General features: G+C 42.1%; 1 protein-coding gene across 2 annotated transcripts in view; it reads right to left on the reverse strand.

Moving 5' to 3' along the window:
- Positions 1 to 16,825, reverse strand: part of NUP93 (nucleoporin 93) — a 177,105-nt gene that overhangs the window by 27,604 nt on the left and 132,676 nt on the right. For both annotated transcript variants that reach the window (XM_060788074.2, XM_060788075.2), the window contains 6 exons: positions 14,967 to 15,106; positions 10,623 to 10,755; positions 8,465 to 8,622; positions 5,670 to 5,835; positions 3,761 to 3,854; positions 2,023 to 2,214 (listed from right to left, as the gene is read on the reverse strand). In XM_060788074.2, coding sequence (XP_060644057.1) covers positions 2,023 to 2,214; positions 3,761 to 3,854; positions 5,670 to 5,835; positions 8,465 to 8,622; positions 10,623 to 10,755; positions 14,967 to 15,106 — 883 coding nt within the window. The remainder of the gene's footprint in view (positions 1 to 2,022; positions 2,215 to 3,760; positions 3,855 to 5,669; positions 5,836 to 8,464; positions 8,623 to 10,622; positions 10,756 to 14,966; positions 15,107 to 16,825) is intronic.

Here is a 16,825-nt window from a genome sequence, read left to right on the forward strand (position 1 = left end):
TAATCTGATTTGCTATACGCTTCTGTTTACTTCTGTTTCCTTTTCGGCTGAGCTCAAGCCTGGAAGATCCGGATTACTGACTGTTTGTTTACCTGCCTGAAGGTTCCTTTGAGTTCCTAATTTTCACTGCTGTTAAGTGCCTCTTTTGTTGTACCTCATTAAATACTATTATTAGCATTTCTATAGGAGAGGAGATTCCATCTGAACATTAGGAAGAACTTCCTGACTGTGAGAGCCGTTCAGCAGTGGAACTCTCTGCCCCGGAGTGTGGTGGAGGCTCCTTCTTTGGAAGCTTTTAAGCAGAGGCTGGATGGCCATCTGTCAGGGGTGATTTGAATGCAATATTCCTGCTTCTTGGCAGAATGGGGTTGGACTGGATGGCCCATGAGGTCTCTTCCAACTCTTTGATTCTATGATTCTATGATTCTATTGCTGTGAAAAACATTATCTGTGCTCTAAGTCTCAACACCCACTCTCCAAACCTTTTGGTCTAGCCTAAAAACATGGCTTTTTAAACGGGCCTTGAGTGGATTGGCATTTGAGGACTGATTGTTCACTCCAGCATTAATTGAAGACAGCCAGTTTTAGCTGCAGGCATTACTGCATTTTATAAATATATATATATTATGTGTTGTTATGTGCTTACGTTATTGTTTTTATGCTTATGTATAGCTTATTTTATTTGCGGCATTCTGTATAGTGCTTTAGTTAGCCACCTCGAGTCCCTTCAGGGAGATGGTGGCAGGGTATAAATAAAGATTATTATTATTATTATTATTATTATTATTATTATTACTATTATTAGATACACAACAAGATGAATGCAAAGCAAACAAGATTATTATTATTATTATTATTATTATTATTATTATTATTATTATTATCATTATTGGGCTGATGTGGGTTTTCAGGGCTGTATGGCCAATATTATTATTATTTGAAACACAACAAGATGAGTCCACAGCAGACACTCTGTTGGCTCTTGTATTGGATCACACATCGGACATTTCCCAAGTGCCTAGGACTGTGTGATGTATTGGGAAATAATGCATGCAGATCCAAGTAGGGTGGACTTTTGCTTATGGCAGACAGAGATTTTGTCAGCATTGATTGTTTTTAAGTGCAGGCCAAGGTCTTTAGGTACTGCACACAGTGTGCAGCTCGATCTGCTTTGGTTAGACCACATCTGGAATATTGTGTCCAATTCTGGGCACCACAATTCAAGAGAGATATTGACAAGCTGGAATGTGTCCAGAGGAGAGCGACTAAAATGATCAAGGGTCTGGAGAACAAGCCCTATGAGGAGCGGCTTAGGGAACTGGGCATGTTTAGCCTGAAGAAGAGAAGGCTGAGAGGAGATATGATAGCCATGTATAAATATGTGAGAGGAAGCCACAGGGAGGAGGGAGCAAGCTTGTTTTCTGCTTCCTTGGAGACTAGGACATGGAACAATGGCTTCAAACTACAAGAGAGGAGATTCCATCTGAACATGAGGAAGAACTTCCTGACTGTGAGAGCCGTTCAGCAGTGGAACTCTCTGCCCCGGAGTGTGGTGGAGGCTCCTTCTTTGGAAGCTTTTAAGCAGAGGCTGGATGGCCATCTGTCAGGGGTGATTTGAATGCAATATTCCTGCTTCTTGGCAGGGGGTTGGACTGGATGGCCCATGAGGTCTCTTCCAACTCTTTGATTCTATGATTCTATGATCTTTAAATCCTCATATTGTGTGAGCTTTTCCAGTTGCTTCTCATCAATTCTGCTGTCGCCTGGGATTGCAACAATACATACTATGTTTTTTTCCCATTATTATTATTATTATTATTATTATTATTATTAGGAACCTGAGAGATTATGAAGAAACACCATTTATGTTTCTCAAATGCAGCCCTGCAGAATCTATCCAGACGCGCCCTGAGGAACATGACAATCTGCTGCGTTTTCAGATACAGATACAGATACAAAGAATATCGAATCCAGGCCAAGTTTAAAGCCGGAAAAGGGATTTTCGCTTCCTGTGAGACTCACAAAGCTGTGCGCTCTGTCCGGAAGATTTCAGGAGCATCTTGAGTTCAAAGAGGACCAAGGCGACGTGGACGGCATGGCAACGCAAGCGCTCCGTGCGGAAGAGGAAAGCGATGGCCGCCTCGAACTGGGCCGTCAGGAACAAGACTTGGAAGTAAAGGAACGACTGCTGGTTTGCTAGAAAATGGGATTCGCCTGGAGGAAAACACAAGAGTAAAGTGACAGGTCTTTCCACGGTCGGCACTTGAAAGTGTGGTTCTGTTTTGTCACCACACATCAATCATTTTCAGTCAGTGCAAGGGAAGGAAATAAGCCAAAAAAGCAGGGAAAGAAATGTGTTTGCTGAAGCAAATTTATCTGCAATCACATTCATAGCATGTGTCCATATCTCTTCCAACTCCTGGTTTGCTAGTAAAACTCAATCACTGTGTTGTGAAATGATGCATGTCTTTAAAAAAGCATGTCACCAACATGAAATATTTGGAGAGCTCTGCTCTACATATTGCAATACAGTAATATATCGATGTGAATGATCAATGTTCGAATCACTCCTAAATAAAAATTATTCTTGACTAGCCGTCCCCTGACACGCGTTGCTGTGGCCCACATGGGGGTTCTGTGTGGGAGGTTTGGCCCAATTCTATCATTGGTGGGGTTCAGAATGCTCTGTGATTGTAGGTGAACTACAAATCCCAGCAGCTACAACTCCCAAATGTCAAGATTCTATGTTCCCCCAACTCCACCAGTGTTCACATTTGGGCATATTGAGTATTCGTGTAGAGTTTGGTCCAGATCCATCATTGTTTGAGTCCACAGTGATCTCTGGATGTAGGTGAACTACAACTCTAAAACCAAAGGACACTGCCCACCAAACCCTTCCAGTATTTTCTGTTGGTCAGGGGAGAACTGTGTGCCAAGTTTGGTTCAATTCCATCGTTGGTGGGGTTCAGAATGTTCTGTGATTGTAGGTGAACTACAAATCCCAGCAGCTACAACTCCCAAATGTCAAGATTCTATGTTCCCCCAACTCCACCAGTGTTCATATTTGGGCATATTGAGTATTCGTGTAGAGTTTGGTCCAGATCCATCATTATTTGAGTCCACAGTGATCTCTGGATGTAGGTGAACTACAACTCTAAAACCAAAGGACACTGCCCACCAAACCCTTCCAGTATTTTCTGTTGGTCATGGGAGAACTGTGTGCCAAGTTTGGTTCAATTCCATCGTTGGTGGGGTTCAGAATGTTCTTTCATTGTAGGTGAACTATAAATCCCAGCAACTACAACTCCCAAATGTCAAGATTCTATTTTCCCAAACTCCACCAGTGTTCAAATTTGGGCTTATTGAGTATTTGTGCCAAGTTTGATCCCGATCCATCATAGTTTGAGTCCACAATGATCTCTGAATGTAGGTGCCCTTTGATTGTAGGTGAACTATAAATCCCAGCAACTACAACTCCCAAATGACAAAATCATTTTTTTTTAGTGAAGGACATACATTGGGTTGATAGGTGTCTCGTGTCCAAATTTGGTGTCAATTCGTCCAGTGGTTTTTGAGTTCTGTTAATCCCACAAACGAACATTACATTTTTATTTATATAGATGGGTTAGTTTAATTGGAAAGTATCAGTAAAAGGATCGAAGTCTTATGATTCTCTAGGCACTGTCTTCATCTCATCAGAAGAGGTAGCTGACAAAAAACACACAGACAAACATGAAATCCCATTCCTGGGTGAACTTGCCATAGTCTTCAAGCAGTTGTTTCTGGAACTGAGACAAAGTCAGCCGGTCTTGCGGAGCGTTGGAGCCGTCGTCATCAAAGCACACCTGGTTCAGCTAAATATAAGGTGGAGAAAACGTTGGTACTCTACTACATCCTGTACAAGTTTACAGTCCTAATCAAGAAAATAATAATAATAAAAATCATCATCATCATCTCTATTTGTATCCTGCTTTTCTCCCACATAGGGACCCAAATAAGTAGCTTACAAGTCCAAAACAATCAGAATATATAACACACACAGGCAGATAATTTAGTCCTATTTGTCTACCTGCCTCTCTATTCTCTCATATTTCTGTCTGTTAGTGTTGCACTCCAGAGCAGAATCCCTTCTGACTTAACACCACGCAGATGGGTTTGAAAAGCAAGCAGTTTATTGAAGAAAATAAAAGCCACAGCAATAAAAAGTAATCCACAGTAAAAGGTAATCCATTTGATCAAAAAGAAACAGGAACAAATAGTCCAAGAGAGAAATAGTCCAAAGAATTCCATGAAACTAGATACTTGATTTCATAGGCAAATAACAGCAAAGGCACTTAAATCCATGACAAAGGCAAGAGTCCAAGAACCTGGCATGAGGAACATAACGTGAATCCAACATTGCTTCGTCTGAAGCTAGATTCCGTACTTGGCACTTATAAACCCTGCCCTAATTCCCAAACAGCTAGGAAAGGATTCTTTCTTAATTCCATACTTGGCACTTATAAACCCTTCTTTAATTACCTAATTCCCAAGCAGCTAGTAGTTTGTGCGCATACTGCAACGAGCGCGTGCGTCGTGTACCGGCATGCCTCGGGAACAACTGTGCTCAGTTTCCGCTCTGTAACTAACCTGTACGGTTCTGTTCTGTGCTTTAAAAATGTTTAAGACTATCAACTCACCCTCCGCATGTGAGGTTCGCTCAGTGAGACGGTTTTTGTCAGCAAGGAACCTGCCTGCTGCAGAAATTCATCGACAGATTTGTGAAGTGTACGGTGATACTGTTATGAGTGAAAGCAAAGTGCGTAAGTGGGTACGACAATTCAAAGATGGCCGTGACAACGTCGCCCTTCTTTGATTGCAGACGATTTGATCGCACACTCAAATCTTTGGTTTTTGTGGTCCTCTGTTAGGAATTTTGGGACCCAACGGGAGCACAGTTTCCTAAACTTTAGGTGTTCAGAAACAATGTTGTAAAGCACTGATCCTGACACGTCAGGAAATTCGTTTGAGAGACCTGTTATTGTGAAGCGCCTGTTCTCACGAATCCTCGCTTCAACTGAAGCCATCAAATAGTCTGTAATCAAAGAAGGGCGACCGGAGCAGTCCTCATCATGGACGTTGTCACGGCCATCTTTGAATTGTCGTACCCATTTACGCACTTTGCTTTCACTCATAACAGTATCACCGTACACTTCACTAATCTATCGATGAATTTCTGCAGCAGGCACGTTCCTTGCTGACAAAAACCGTATCACTGAGCAAACCTCACATGCGGAGAGTGAGTTGATTGTCTTAAACATTTTTAAAGCACAGAACAGAACCGTACAGGTTAGCTACAGAGTGAAAACTGAGCACAGTTGTTCCCGAGGCATGCCGGTACACGATGCACGCGCTAGTTGCGGTATGCGCACAAACTACTAGTGTCTACAACAAAATGGACCTTACTTAAAAAATACCACTCGTAATTTGGAATGTGCTTCTGTAAGAGTTTTAGGGATGCAGTGGCCACCAAAGAGAAATAAAAGGGCCAAATCAAGTCTGAGCTTTCGCTAGAAGCCATATTTGCAAAACCAAGTTTGTTGTGTTTTTGAACATATAATGGGCACACAAAAGAAGGTCAGCCAATGAGCAGTGCCATTTCCTTCCAAGTTTAAGGTCGCCGCCCTCACCTTGAGCCACAGATAATCTTCTATCTTGTCTGCCACTTCGCTGTGGCTGTCAGCGATGTCGCATCGGCCCAGGATGCAGTAAACGGCTCTTTTGTAAGGATCGGTGTTGTTCCTCAGGGCACGTCTGTAATGAAGGCGGACTTTGTTCTCGGTGGCTGGAGACAGTCTGCAGTAAATAGGAAGCAACAATATCAAAACACGAAGGATTGCTACATACTGTGAATAGCAAGGGATTTAAAAGTGGGTCCGTGGCGAAGAAAACATTGAGAGCCACTGCATTAACCCATTGGGAAGCCCTTTCTCTCCACAATTTTGCGTGTTTTGAGTTGGAGCTCAGCCTGTAATTATGTTTCAGAATCAGGGTGCTTTGGATGTGGGGAGTGATATCAGTGAGTTTCAAGATGGCAATGGTTTGGTCAATGATATTGATGCAGAGAATGACCAGGAGATCCCTGTTCAAAATGTAGTTTCCCATGAGAATGTCCCTGAAGGGTGTGGGGATTAGGGTGTACTCCCTGAATTGCTACCAGAGAGTTCCCAGGATTTGGGGCTTGAAAACAACTCGGCACCTGGTCCAGCTGCAAAACTTAATGAGAAAATAGATAGACGGCAGATTAGTCAAAACAGACAAACCGAACAGTGGCTTCAGCGTTCTGCCAGGCTCCAACAGAAAAATATAAGGGAATCTCAATTAAAGCGAAACCAGTTTCTCAGGTCTACCAGAGAGTTCCCGGGATTTGGGGCTTGAAAACAACTTGGCACCTGGCCCAGCTGCAAAACTTAATGAGAAAATAGATAGACAGCAGATTAGTCAAAACAGACAAACCGAACAGTGGCTTCAGCGTTCTGCCAGGCTCCAACAGAAAAATATAAGGGAATCTCAATTAAAGCGAAACCAGTTTCTCAGGTCTACCAGAGAGTTCCCGGGATTTGGGGCTTGAAAACAACTTGGCACCTGGCCCAGCTGCAAAACTTAATGAGAAAATAGATAGACAGCAGATTAGTCAAAACAGACAAACCGAACAGTGGCTTCGGCGTTCTGTCAGGCTCCAACAGAAAAAGATAAGGGAATCTCAACTAAAGCGAAACCAGTTTCTCAGGTCTACCAGAGAGTTCCCGGGATTTGAGGCTTGAAAACAACTCGGCACCTGGCCCAGTTGCAAAAGTTAATGAGCAAATAGATAAGACGGCAGGAGATTAGTCAAAACAGACAAGCCGAACAGTGGCTTTGGCGTTCTGCCAGGCTCCGACAGAAAAAGATAAGGGAATCTCAACTAAAGCGAAACCAATATCTGAGTGCTTCGGATTGCTTAATGAGGGGATAAACGTCTCAAGTACGGGAAATGTAGCCGGATGAAGCATAATTTGGAATCAAGTTAAGTTCTCGTCCTTGTTTCATGGAAGCCCTGCTGGGAAGATTCATGCTTAAGTATTTTTTGTTTCATTGTTTTGATTCTTGGATTTAAGATTACATACTCATGCCTTGGATTAACGTTTCCTGGTTTTCTGGATTTTAATAGAGAAATGTGGACTTTGTTTTCATTGACTTTGCTTAACTATACCCTGGATTATTTTGTTCCTGCTTATCTTCTTACCGAATTGGATTTACCAATTCCTTTAAAGTGCTTTTTACTTTGCTGCTTTTTAATTATCTCCAATAAAAGGTTTGTTTTCCTATTCAGCATGTGGTGTTTAAAGTCAGAGGGCTTTTCCTGTCCTGGAGTGCAACATTCTGGAAGGACCCTGTAACGAAGATAAGGGTCTTTTATTGCATGTGACAGGGGGGAACCTTTCTTTTCAATCCCACCGCTGCCACCAATGTAAAGTAGATAAGAATCTTATATTGCATGTGACAGGGGGGAACCTTTCTTTTAATCCCACCGCTGCCACCAATGTAAAAGAATATACGAGGGAATTACAGGTGATGAGAGAGAACGGTGTGTGTATAATGGTAGGTTTGCTGCCACCACCCCAAATTACAGTTTGAGGAATTGTCTTGTTGATGTACTTGAGGTAAAATGTCCCTATACACCGGCTCTTCCTTTTGGCTCCCTTTCTGGTGACTGAACTGTAGAGATGTGGAGGATTACTGGATCTAACCTTATATGATGAAACAAGGCTGAAGCAGATTAACAGTAAACTAGAGAACAGGTTTATTGAAATATTTGAAGCAAACAACTGACTTCTGAGAGGTACATACGCGTAATTTGTTTCTGAAGCACAGACTTATTAAGCAAATAGTTTCTTTAGAAGGAGTAACTTTTCCTTAACATGAGCTACTTTCCTCACACTATCCTGTAATATGTAACAGTGCATTTCTTTGACCAGCCACCCCTGGCTGCCTTCCAGAGTATCTAGGTTTCCCCTGGACTACTCTAAACTTTAGGGAAATAAACCCACTTGTATTCTGTCCTAATACAAGTAAACAAGCCTTCCCTTTGACTGCCCTAGTCAAGCTATACAGAAGCACTTGCTCTTTAATTATTCCCTAACAGTCTAATTCCTAGCTCACTAAGAAACTCTCTTCTCCCTGTCTGAAATCCTAATCCTTTCTCTGCTAGATCAAATCCTTCTCTCCCCCTTCCGTCAGAAATGACAGCCTATTTACACTCTCCTTTAACTCCTCCCCTTGGGGTCTGAACCAATCAGGAGTTAGCTGACTCCTCCCCTTGCCTCTCTGCCTATACCATCATGTCTGCCATCCTGAGCTGCCTTCCCAACATGGAGGCCAGCTCACTGACTTCCAGGCTGCAGCCTACGAAGAAAAGTTATGAGTTCATTACAGACCCCAATACCTTCGATCTTTGTTGTGCATGTATTCCTGAAACCAACTTTTAAATTCTCCCAGTTGGTGCTGGGCTCGGTTCACCACTTGCAAGGCGGCCATCAGGTCCCCGCAGCGCATGCAGTAGTAGATGAGCGCCCAAACGGGATGGCCTTCCACTTCCCCGTCCTGAAAAGGAAAGCAGGAAAAGAACTGATTGTGGACGTTCAAATAACTGTATGCCCTTCCAGCTCATATATTCCTGGGAAACACAAGTTTCGGGAGAACGGTTCCAATCTGGTTTCCTATGTGCAAAGATTTATTTATTTTTAATATTTAGCAAATGCACTTTTTGCCGCTGTGCATTATATTTGGCAGCAAATACTCTTTGGTTTCAGGATTGTGAAAACTGAGGTGCACATCTGATTTGATGGCACATTAGACTCGAGTTGTTGTTGTTCATTCGTTCAGTCGTCTCCGACTCTTCGTGACCTCATGGACCAGCCCACGCCAGCGCTCCCTGTCGGCCGTCACCACCCCCAACTCCTTCAAGGTCAGTCCAGTCACTTCAAGGATGCCATCCATCCATCTTGCCCTTGGTCGGCCCCTCTTCCTTTTGCCTTCCACTTTCCCCAGCATAATTGTCTTCTCTAGGCTTTCCTGTCTCCTCATGATGTGGCCAAAGTACTTCAACTTTGTCTCTAGTATCCTTCCCTCCAGTGAGCTGTCGGGTTTTATTTCCTGGAGGATGGACTGGTTGGATCTTCTCGCAGTCCAAGGCACTCTCAGAACTTTCCTCCAGCACCATAAGACTCGAGTAAATATGGGTAAATATTATTTTTTTCCTCTCGGTTTTTATTTATTTATTTATTTACAGTATTTATATTCCGCCCTTCTCACCCCGCAGGGGACTCAGGGCAGATTGCAATGTACATATACATGGCAAACATTCAATGACATAGACACACAACATATATAGACAGCCACACAGAGGCTATTTAACATTCCAGCTTTTTCATGAGGGTATTCTGGCCACCAGGGAAGCTGTCACTTCACCGTCCATTTGTGACACTGATTCAGTACTTCCTCATTCTTTGCATGCTTGCTGGAGATTTTTATGGCATCATAAATTACCCTCCCCCCCCCGGTATAAGTGGTACCTAAATTTCCTGTCTTTCGGGCTGCAAAGGTCGATAGCAAGCTACTGTTGTGGTTCAGTCTGAGCCTGAGCTTTCTGAACCTGGGTTTCCTCAGGACGAGGAGGATGATGGGTTACAGATTTCTGAACATGTTCTAGTTAGTGAGGCAGTTGAAGCAGACAGTTTTGATTCTGAAGAAGAGATGGCATTTCTGTTCCCCAGAGAAAAGAATGTGGCTTTAGATAAAGATAGTGAAACTTTGGAGCTCCAGGTGGAGGCTCCTTCTGGGAGTTCTCCCAGCGTGACCAGGCCTGGCAGGGTGAAGATAATGAGCTAACTGGCCTTGAAGAAGACAGTGGAGATTTGATTAGTGAGGACCGTTTGCGATTAAGAGTTCAGAGAAGAGCACACCTTGCCAACAAGCATGAAGCTAGAGGGCAACATAATCCTTTCATGTTGGGAAAACTTATTTAATTATCTGGTCGAAGGGCATTCTCTGTCAGTCCAATGTTGCTTTTACCCTGTTAACTTCTGTGGATTTACCTTGGCTTTTGCGGATAGCTTTTGGCTCTTTGGGACTTTGATTTTAATCCTGATTTTTGGAGACTTTGTCTTGCTGCCATGGACTCTTTTTCAACCAATGCTAAAGGACTATGCTTCATATTATTTGCCTTTGGAACCTGGATATTTTGCCTTTGCATTTAAGACTCTGTTTTGCCTATTGAACTTTACCTCGTTATTTCTCTGTTTTGATTTTGCTTTTTCCCAATAAACTACAAAACCTACAGCCTTGGTGTGTGGTGGTGTCTTGAGCAAGGTGAATCTATCCTGAGTTACGACAGCTACACAAATTGGTTGGAAGCTCACTCCAACCCAGGTTGTCTTCGAACGCATGACCTTTTGGTCAATAGTGATCTTAATGCAGTTGACTTCCAGCCAGCTGTGCCGCAGTCCTGGTGACTTCCTTTCCAAGACCTTGTTTTTGCACATTAGACATCAGAAGGGGGAAGAGGCCAGTGCCAGGAACGTTGCTCTCCTGGCTGTATCTACCTGAAGTCCTGGAACGGACACTGGGAGTTTGATGTTCAGGAAGCTACGGACCAACTGGTAGGTCCCGGGCACTCCTCCCAGCTGGGCCTGCTGCAGGTTTCCAAAGACCATCACCAAGGTGTAGTTCTTGTAACTGAAAGAAACCACACAGTGCTGATTTGGATGCAGGAATATAATCCTACTGTTTATATAACATATATACAACTATGAAGAGTTTCATTTGTTGAAAATATAACAGTGATGGCATTTAAACACCTGCAATTGCAAAACTATTGCAAAACATATGAATTTTTTAAAAAAATATCAGAACACACAATAATAAACAGGTAAAAACCAAAACATCAGTCAACAGGGAGGAATTGAACTAAATTGATGTCACTGGTGCCTTCAAGTAATTTCAACGGAAACAGGTTCTCTAGGTAAAGGTAAAGGTTTTCCCCTGACATTAAGTCTAGTCGTGTCCGACTCTGGAGGGTGGTGCTCATCTCCATTTCTAAACCAAAGAGCCAGCGTTGTCCGTAGACACCTCCAGATTATGTGGCCGACATGACTACCTATCCGAATGCATCTCCGCCTATGAACCCACTAGGACTTTAAGATCTTCTGGGGAGGCCCTGCTCTCGATCCCGCCTGCAACTCAGGCACGGTTGGCGGGGACGAGGGACAGGGCCTTCTCGGTGGTGGCCCCTCGGCTGTGGAACGCCCTACCCACAGACATCAGATCAGCTCCATCATTAATGGCATTTCGGAAGAAAGTGAAAACCTGAACAGGCGTTTGAATAGGCAGTGCAATGAATTACAATGAATTACAGGAAATTGGAACAACGGATGACGAACTTGGATTATGATTTTAGTTATGAGACACTAGTGTGTTGTTTATTGATGGTTATTGATGTTAATTGCTTAGTGTATTATTGGGTTAATTGTTTTTTTAAATGGCTGTATGATGTTTGCATTGATTTTTTCCGCTGCTTGTTGTTAACCGCTCTGAGTCGCCTAATGGCTGAGAAGAGCGGTATACAAATAAAGTAAATAAATAAAGTAAATAAATAAATGACTACATGGAGCGTCGTTACCTTCCTGCTGGAGTGGTACCAACTGATCTACTCACATTTGCATGTTTTCGAACTGCTAGGTTGGCGGAAGCTGGGGCTAACAGAGGGAGCTCACCCCCCTTCCCGGATTTGAACTGCCAACCTTCCGGACAGTATGTTCATCAGCTCAGCGGTTTAACCCACTGCAGCGCTGGGAGCTCTTAATTATGAAATAATCTTAAAATATTATCATTACTATTATGTTTGTTTATATCTCACTTTTTCTCTCCACAAAGAGACTTAAAGCGGCTAACAATAAAAGCAATACAACACAATTTAAAATATGCAAATATTAAAACAGTATTAAATATCATTCTTAATCATAATAAATGCAAAGACTCTGGCACAAACCAGTCAAGGTGGTACAAGTGGTGATTGGCACACTGGATGCAGTGCCTAAAGACCTTGGCCTGCACTTAAACACAATCGGCGCTCACAAAATTACCATCTGCCAGCTGCAAAAGGCCACCTTACTGGGATCTGCACACATTATTCGCCGATGCATCACATTGTCCTAGACACTTGGGAAGTGTCCGACGTGTGATCCAATTTAACAGCCAGCAGAGTGACTGCTGTGGACTCATCTTGTTGTGTTTCTAATAATAATAATAATAATAATAATAATAATAATATATTTTGTTTTTGTTCCACTCTATCTCCCCAAGGGGACTCAGAGCAGATTACAGGGTACATATATGGCAAACATTCAATCCCGTTATACAGCTGACTACAAAGACAGACAGTACACAGACAGAGGCAAGGCTTCCCTCTTTTTCATCTCCGGCAACTGTAGGCTGTGCTTGACTCGGCCACGGGAAGGTGCTGTTGTTTCATTTTTCCATGCCTAGAAGCCTGTTGTCGATAAATGCCCTCCTGATCCAGGCACTGGCATGTCTTCAGTGGCATCTTTTACCTCTCCACCAAAGTGGTACCTATTTATCTACTCACGTTGCTGTTTTTCAAACTGCTAGGTAAGCAAAAGCTAGGGTTGACGGCGGGAGCTCACCCCAACCCGCAGCTTGAACTGCCAACCTTCTTGTCAGCAAGATCTCACTCACAAATAATTCTGCTTCTTTACCTCACCCTGAGTTTTTAAATCATTTTATGTACATGCGGCCCGCTCACTGTCATTATGTTTGATTTACTGCTCTTTTTTTTTTGGATTTTGTTTATTGTAGTCATATGTTCTGTATTTTTCTGCAATGTTGTTTATTTTATTGTAACTTGTATCTTATTTTATTGTAATTTGTTATACGGGCTTGGCCTCATGTAAGCCGCCCTGAGTTGGGGAGATGGTGGCGGGGTATAAATAAAATTATTGTTGTTGTTGTTTATTTATTTATTTTATTTACTTTATTTGTATACCGCTCTTCTCAGCCCTTAGGCGACACAGAGCGGTTAACAACAATTTCAGTGTACACAATACAAAATCAAGCATTTAAAAGCAATAGCATTCAAATCATGAAACATCAGCATCAATACATCAGTATATCAATATAACAAATCCATCAGGTCTCATCAATGAAATCAGAATCCAAACTCATCCGTTATTCCGTGTTCCAATAATCAATCAATCACACTGCCTAGTCAAATGCCTGTTCAAACAGCCAGGTCTTCACTTTCCTCCGGAATGCCCGCAAGGAGGGGGCCAATCTGATATCTGCAGGAAGGGCGTTCCACAGCCGAGGGGCCACTACTGAGAAGGCCCTGTCTCTCGTCCCCGCCAGGCATGCTTGTGAAGCCGGCGGGATTGAGAGCAGGGCCTCCCCAGACGATCTTAATCTCCTAACTGGTTAATAGGAGAAGATGCGTTTGGACAGGTAGATCGGGCCAGAACTGTTTAGGGATTTTTGTTGTTGTTGTTGTTGTTATTATTATTATTATATGACCGTGCCATTACTGCTCAAGCAAGGAGCTTTGAGATGGTTGAACAGAAGCTTTCCGAAGGTCTAGGTGCTCTTACTGCCTATTACAGGGAAAACCAGCTGATCCCTAACCCATCTAAAACACAGACATGTGCCTTTCACCTCAAGAACAGAGAAGCATCCCGAGCTCTGAAGATCACCTGGGAAGGAATCCCACTGGAGCATTGCAGCACACCCAAATACCTGGGAGTCACTCTGGACCGTGCTCTGACCTACAAAAAGTACTGCCTGAACATCAAGCAAAAAGTGGGTGCTAGAAACAATATCATACGAAAGCTGACTGGCACAACCTGGGGATCACAATCAGATACAGTGAAGACATCTGCCCCTGCGCTGTGCTACTCTGCTGCTGAGTACGCATGCCCAGTGTGGAACACATCTCACTACACTAAAACAGTGGATGTGGCTCTTAATGAGACATGGCGCATTATCACAGGGTGTCTGCGCCCTACACCACTGGAGAAATTACACTGTCTAGCTGGTATCACACCACCTGACATCTGCTGGGAAGTGGCAGCCAATAGTGAAAGGACCAAGGCAGAGACATCTCCAGCTCATCCCCTCTTTGTGTATCAGCCAGCACGTCAACGACTTAAATCCAGACATAGTTTTCTAAGATCTACAGAGACACTTGCTGGAACACCTCAGCAAGCGAGAGTCCAAAAGTGGCAGGCTCAAACCCAGAACCTCAACCAATGGCTGATACCAAATGAGAGACTCCCCCCTGGGCACGCAGAAGACTGTGCGACTTGAAAGGCGCTGAACAGACTGCGCTCTGGCACCACGAGATGCAGAGCCAGCCTTCAGAAATGGGGCTACAAAGTGGAATCCTCGACATGCGAGTGTGGAGAAGAGCCAACCACTGACCACCTGCTGCAATGCACCCTGAGCCCTGCCACATGCACAATGGAGGACCTTCTTGCGGCAACACCAGAAGCACTCCAAGTGGCCAGATACTGGTCAAAGGACATTTAATCAACTACCAAACTCACAAATGTTGTATTTTGTCTGTTTGCTTGCTTTGTTCTGTTAGAAATGTAATATAATTGACTGGCTGCCCTGACACGAGAAATAAAATTATTATTATTATTATTATTATTATTATTATTATTATTATTATTATCATCTTCTGTAGCTGGCAGTTTAACCCACTGTGCTAGGCGTGGCTACCATGTCATTTACCAATGTTAGTCAAGTCTTGAGAAATATCAGTGAAGTCTTGCGGCTAGCGAATAGCTGACCGACCACTATTATCTCCATGGTCAATTTGCACCACTAAAGAAGTATAGGAGAATTCCCAGACCGTGATTACTTGGCTGACCCACCTTTGCTCCAGGTATTGGAGGGCCTGCTTCACAAAGTCCATCTGGACCTCCATGCTTGTGCGGACTTTCAACGCATTGCTTGCAGGAACCAAGAGGACGTCGGTCATTTGCTTCACCATGGCCCACAAGTCAGAAATGTTCTGCAAAAGAAACCAGGTCACGGGGATCGAAAAAGTTACTGCAAGAAGATATAACTGACTTCTCCTCATTAGATGGCATTTAAAATATAGATAAATTATAATTCCAACCTGCAGGGAAAGAAATATAATAATAAAATGTCATGGTGTGCACCTACTCACCAAAGGTGCAGCGGAAGAGCCGGGTTTTAAGGTTCTTTTTGAATGTTTCTAGTGATATAAAATATAGTTATTTTTCAGCTGCTGGTGCCCTTCCAGCAGGATAGTGTGCTGAGTACAGTCTTGCCTCCTGGTAGATAGGCTTAAAAGTCCTTGGGCCCTTCCACACAGCCATATAACCCAAAATATCGAGGCAGATAATTCACAGTATCTGCCTTGAACTGGATTATTTGAGTCCACACTGACATATAATTCAGTTCAGTTTGGATTTTAGACAGCTGTATGGAAGGTGCTCTTATTAGCAGCAACTGCCCAGTAGTTGGCAGTTTGAGGCAATGGAAAACTATAAGGATTAGGAAGGGACAGGGAAAAGGGAATGTTGTTGCTATTATTATTATTATTATTATTATTGACCAGATACTGGTCAAAGAACATTTAATCAACTACCAAGCTTCCAAACTTTGTGTTTTGTTTGTTTGTTTGTTAAAATGCAATACAACTGTTTGGTTTGCTCCTGACATGATATTATTATTATTATTATTATTATTATTATTATTATTATTATTATTACAGTAGAGTTTCGCTTATCGACCCTTTGCTCATCCAACGTTCTGTATTATCCAAAGCAGTCTGCCTTTCACCAGGATTCACAGCTGTTTTGGTGCGAAGTCTTGCTTATGCAACATAAACAGCCAGCAAAACACTGGATAAGTGGAAATGTTGGATATTAAGGAGGGATTAAGGCAAAGCCTATTCAACGTCAAATTTTGTTATGATTTTAAAAAAATTAAGCACTAAATCATGTTTTACAACCAATCAACAGAAAAATATACTATAATATATTGTATATACATATAATGTTTATAATATTATAATGTAATACAATATAATAATACGATATTGTAATTGATATAATTATAATATATTAAACGTCAAAAATTGCCCCTTCCCCCCTCTAGCACCAACTGCTGCTCTGGCCAGAGTAAAGGCAAAGGGGAGCAGAAGACAGTTCCATCTTGTCTTTACTAATAATATAATATAGGATATTGTATATACATATAATATTTATAATATTAGAATGTAATACACTATAATACTAGTAATAATACTATAATATGATAATTATAATTATATATTTACATTACATGTAATATTACTAATAATATTACAATATAATGGTATAGTGCAATATAGTAATATATAATACTGATATTGTACTATGCTAATAATATAATATATTTTATGAAAATATAGCTTGTAAACCGCTCGGGGTGAGAAGGGCGGCATATAAATGCCATATATATTATATTACATGTAATAGAACCAATAATATTACAGTATAATAGTATAGTACAATATAGTAATATATAATACTGATATTGTGCTATGCTGATAATATAATATATTGTATGTATATGTGTGTGTGTGTATGTATATGTATATGTGTATGTATGTATGTATGTGTGTATGTATGTATATATATATATATATAGAGAGAGAGAGAGAGAGAGAGAGAGTAAGCCACTCTGAGTCCCCTTCGGGGTGACTCAGAGCGTAAATAAA

Source organism: Anolis sagrei, chromosome 8 (assembly GCF_037176765.1).
Source record: "Anolis sagrei isolate rAnoSag1 chromosome 8, rAnoSag1.mat, whole genome shotgun sequence".
Lineage (NCBI taxonomy): Eukaryota > Metazoa > Chordata > Lepidosauria > Squamata > Dactyloidae > Anolis > Anolis sagrei.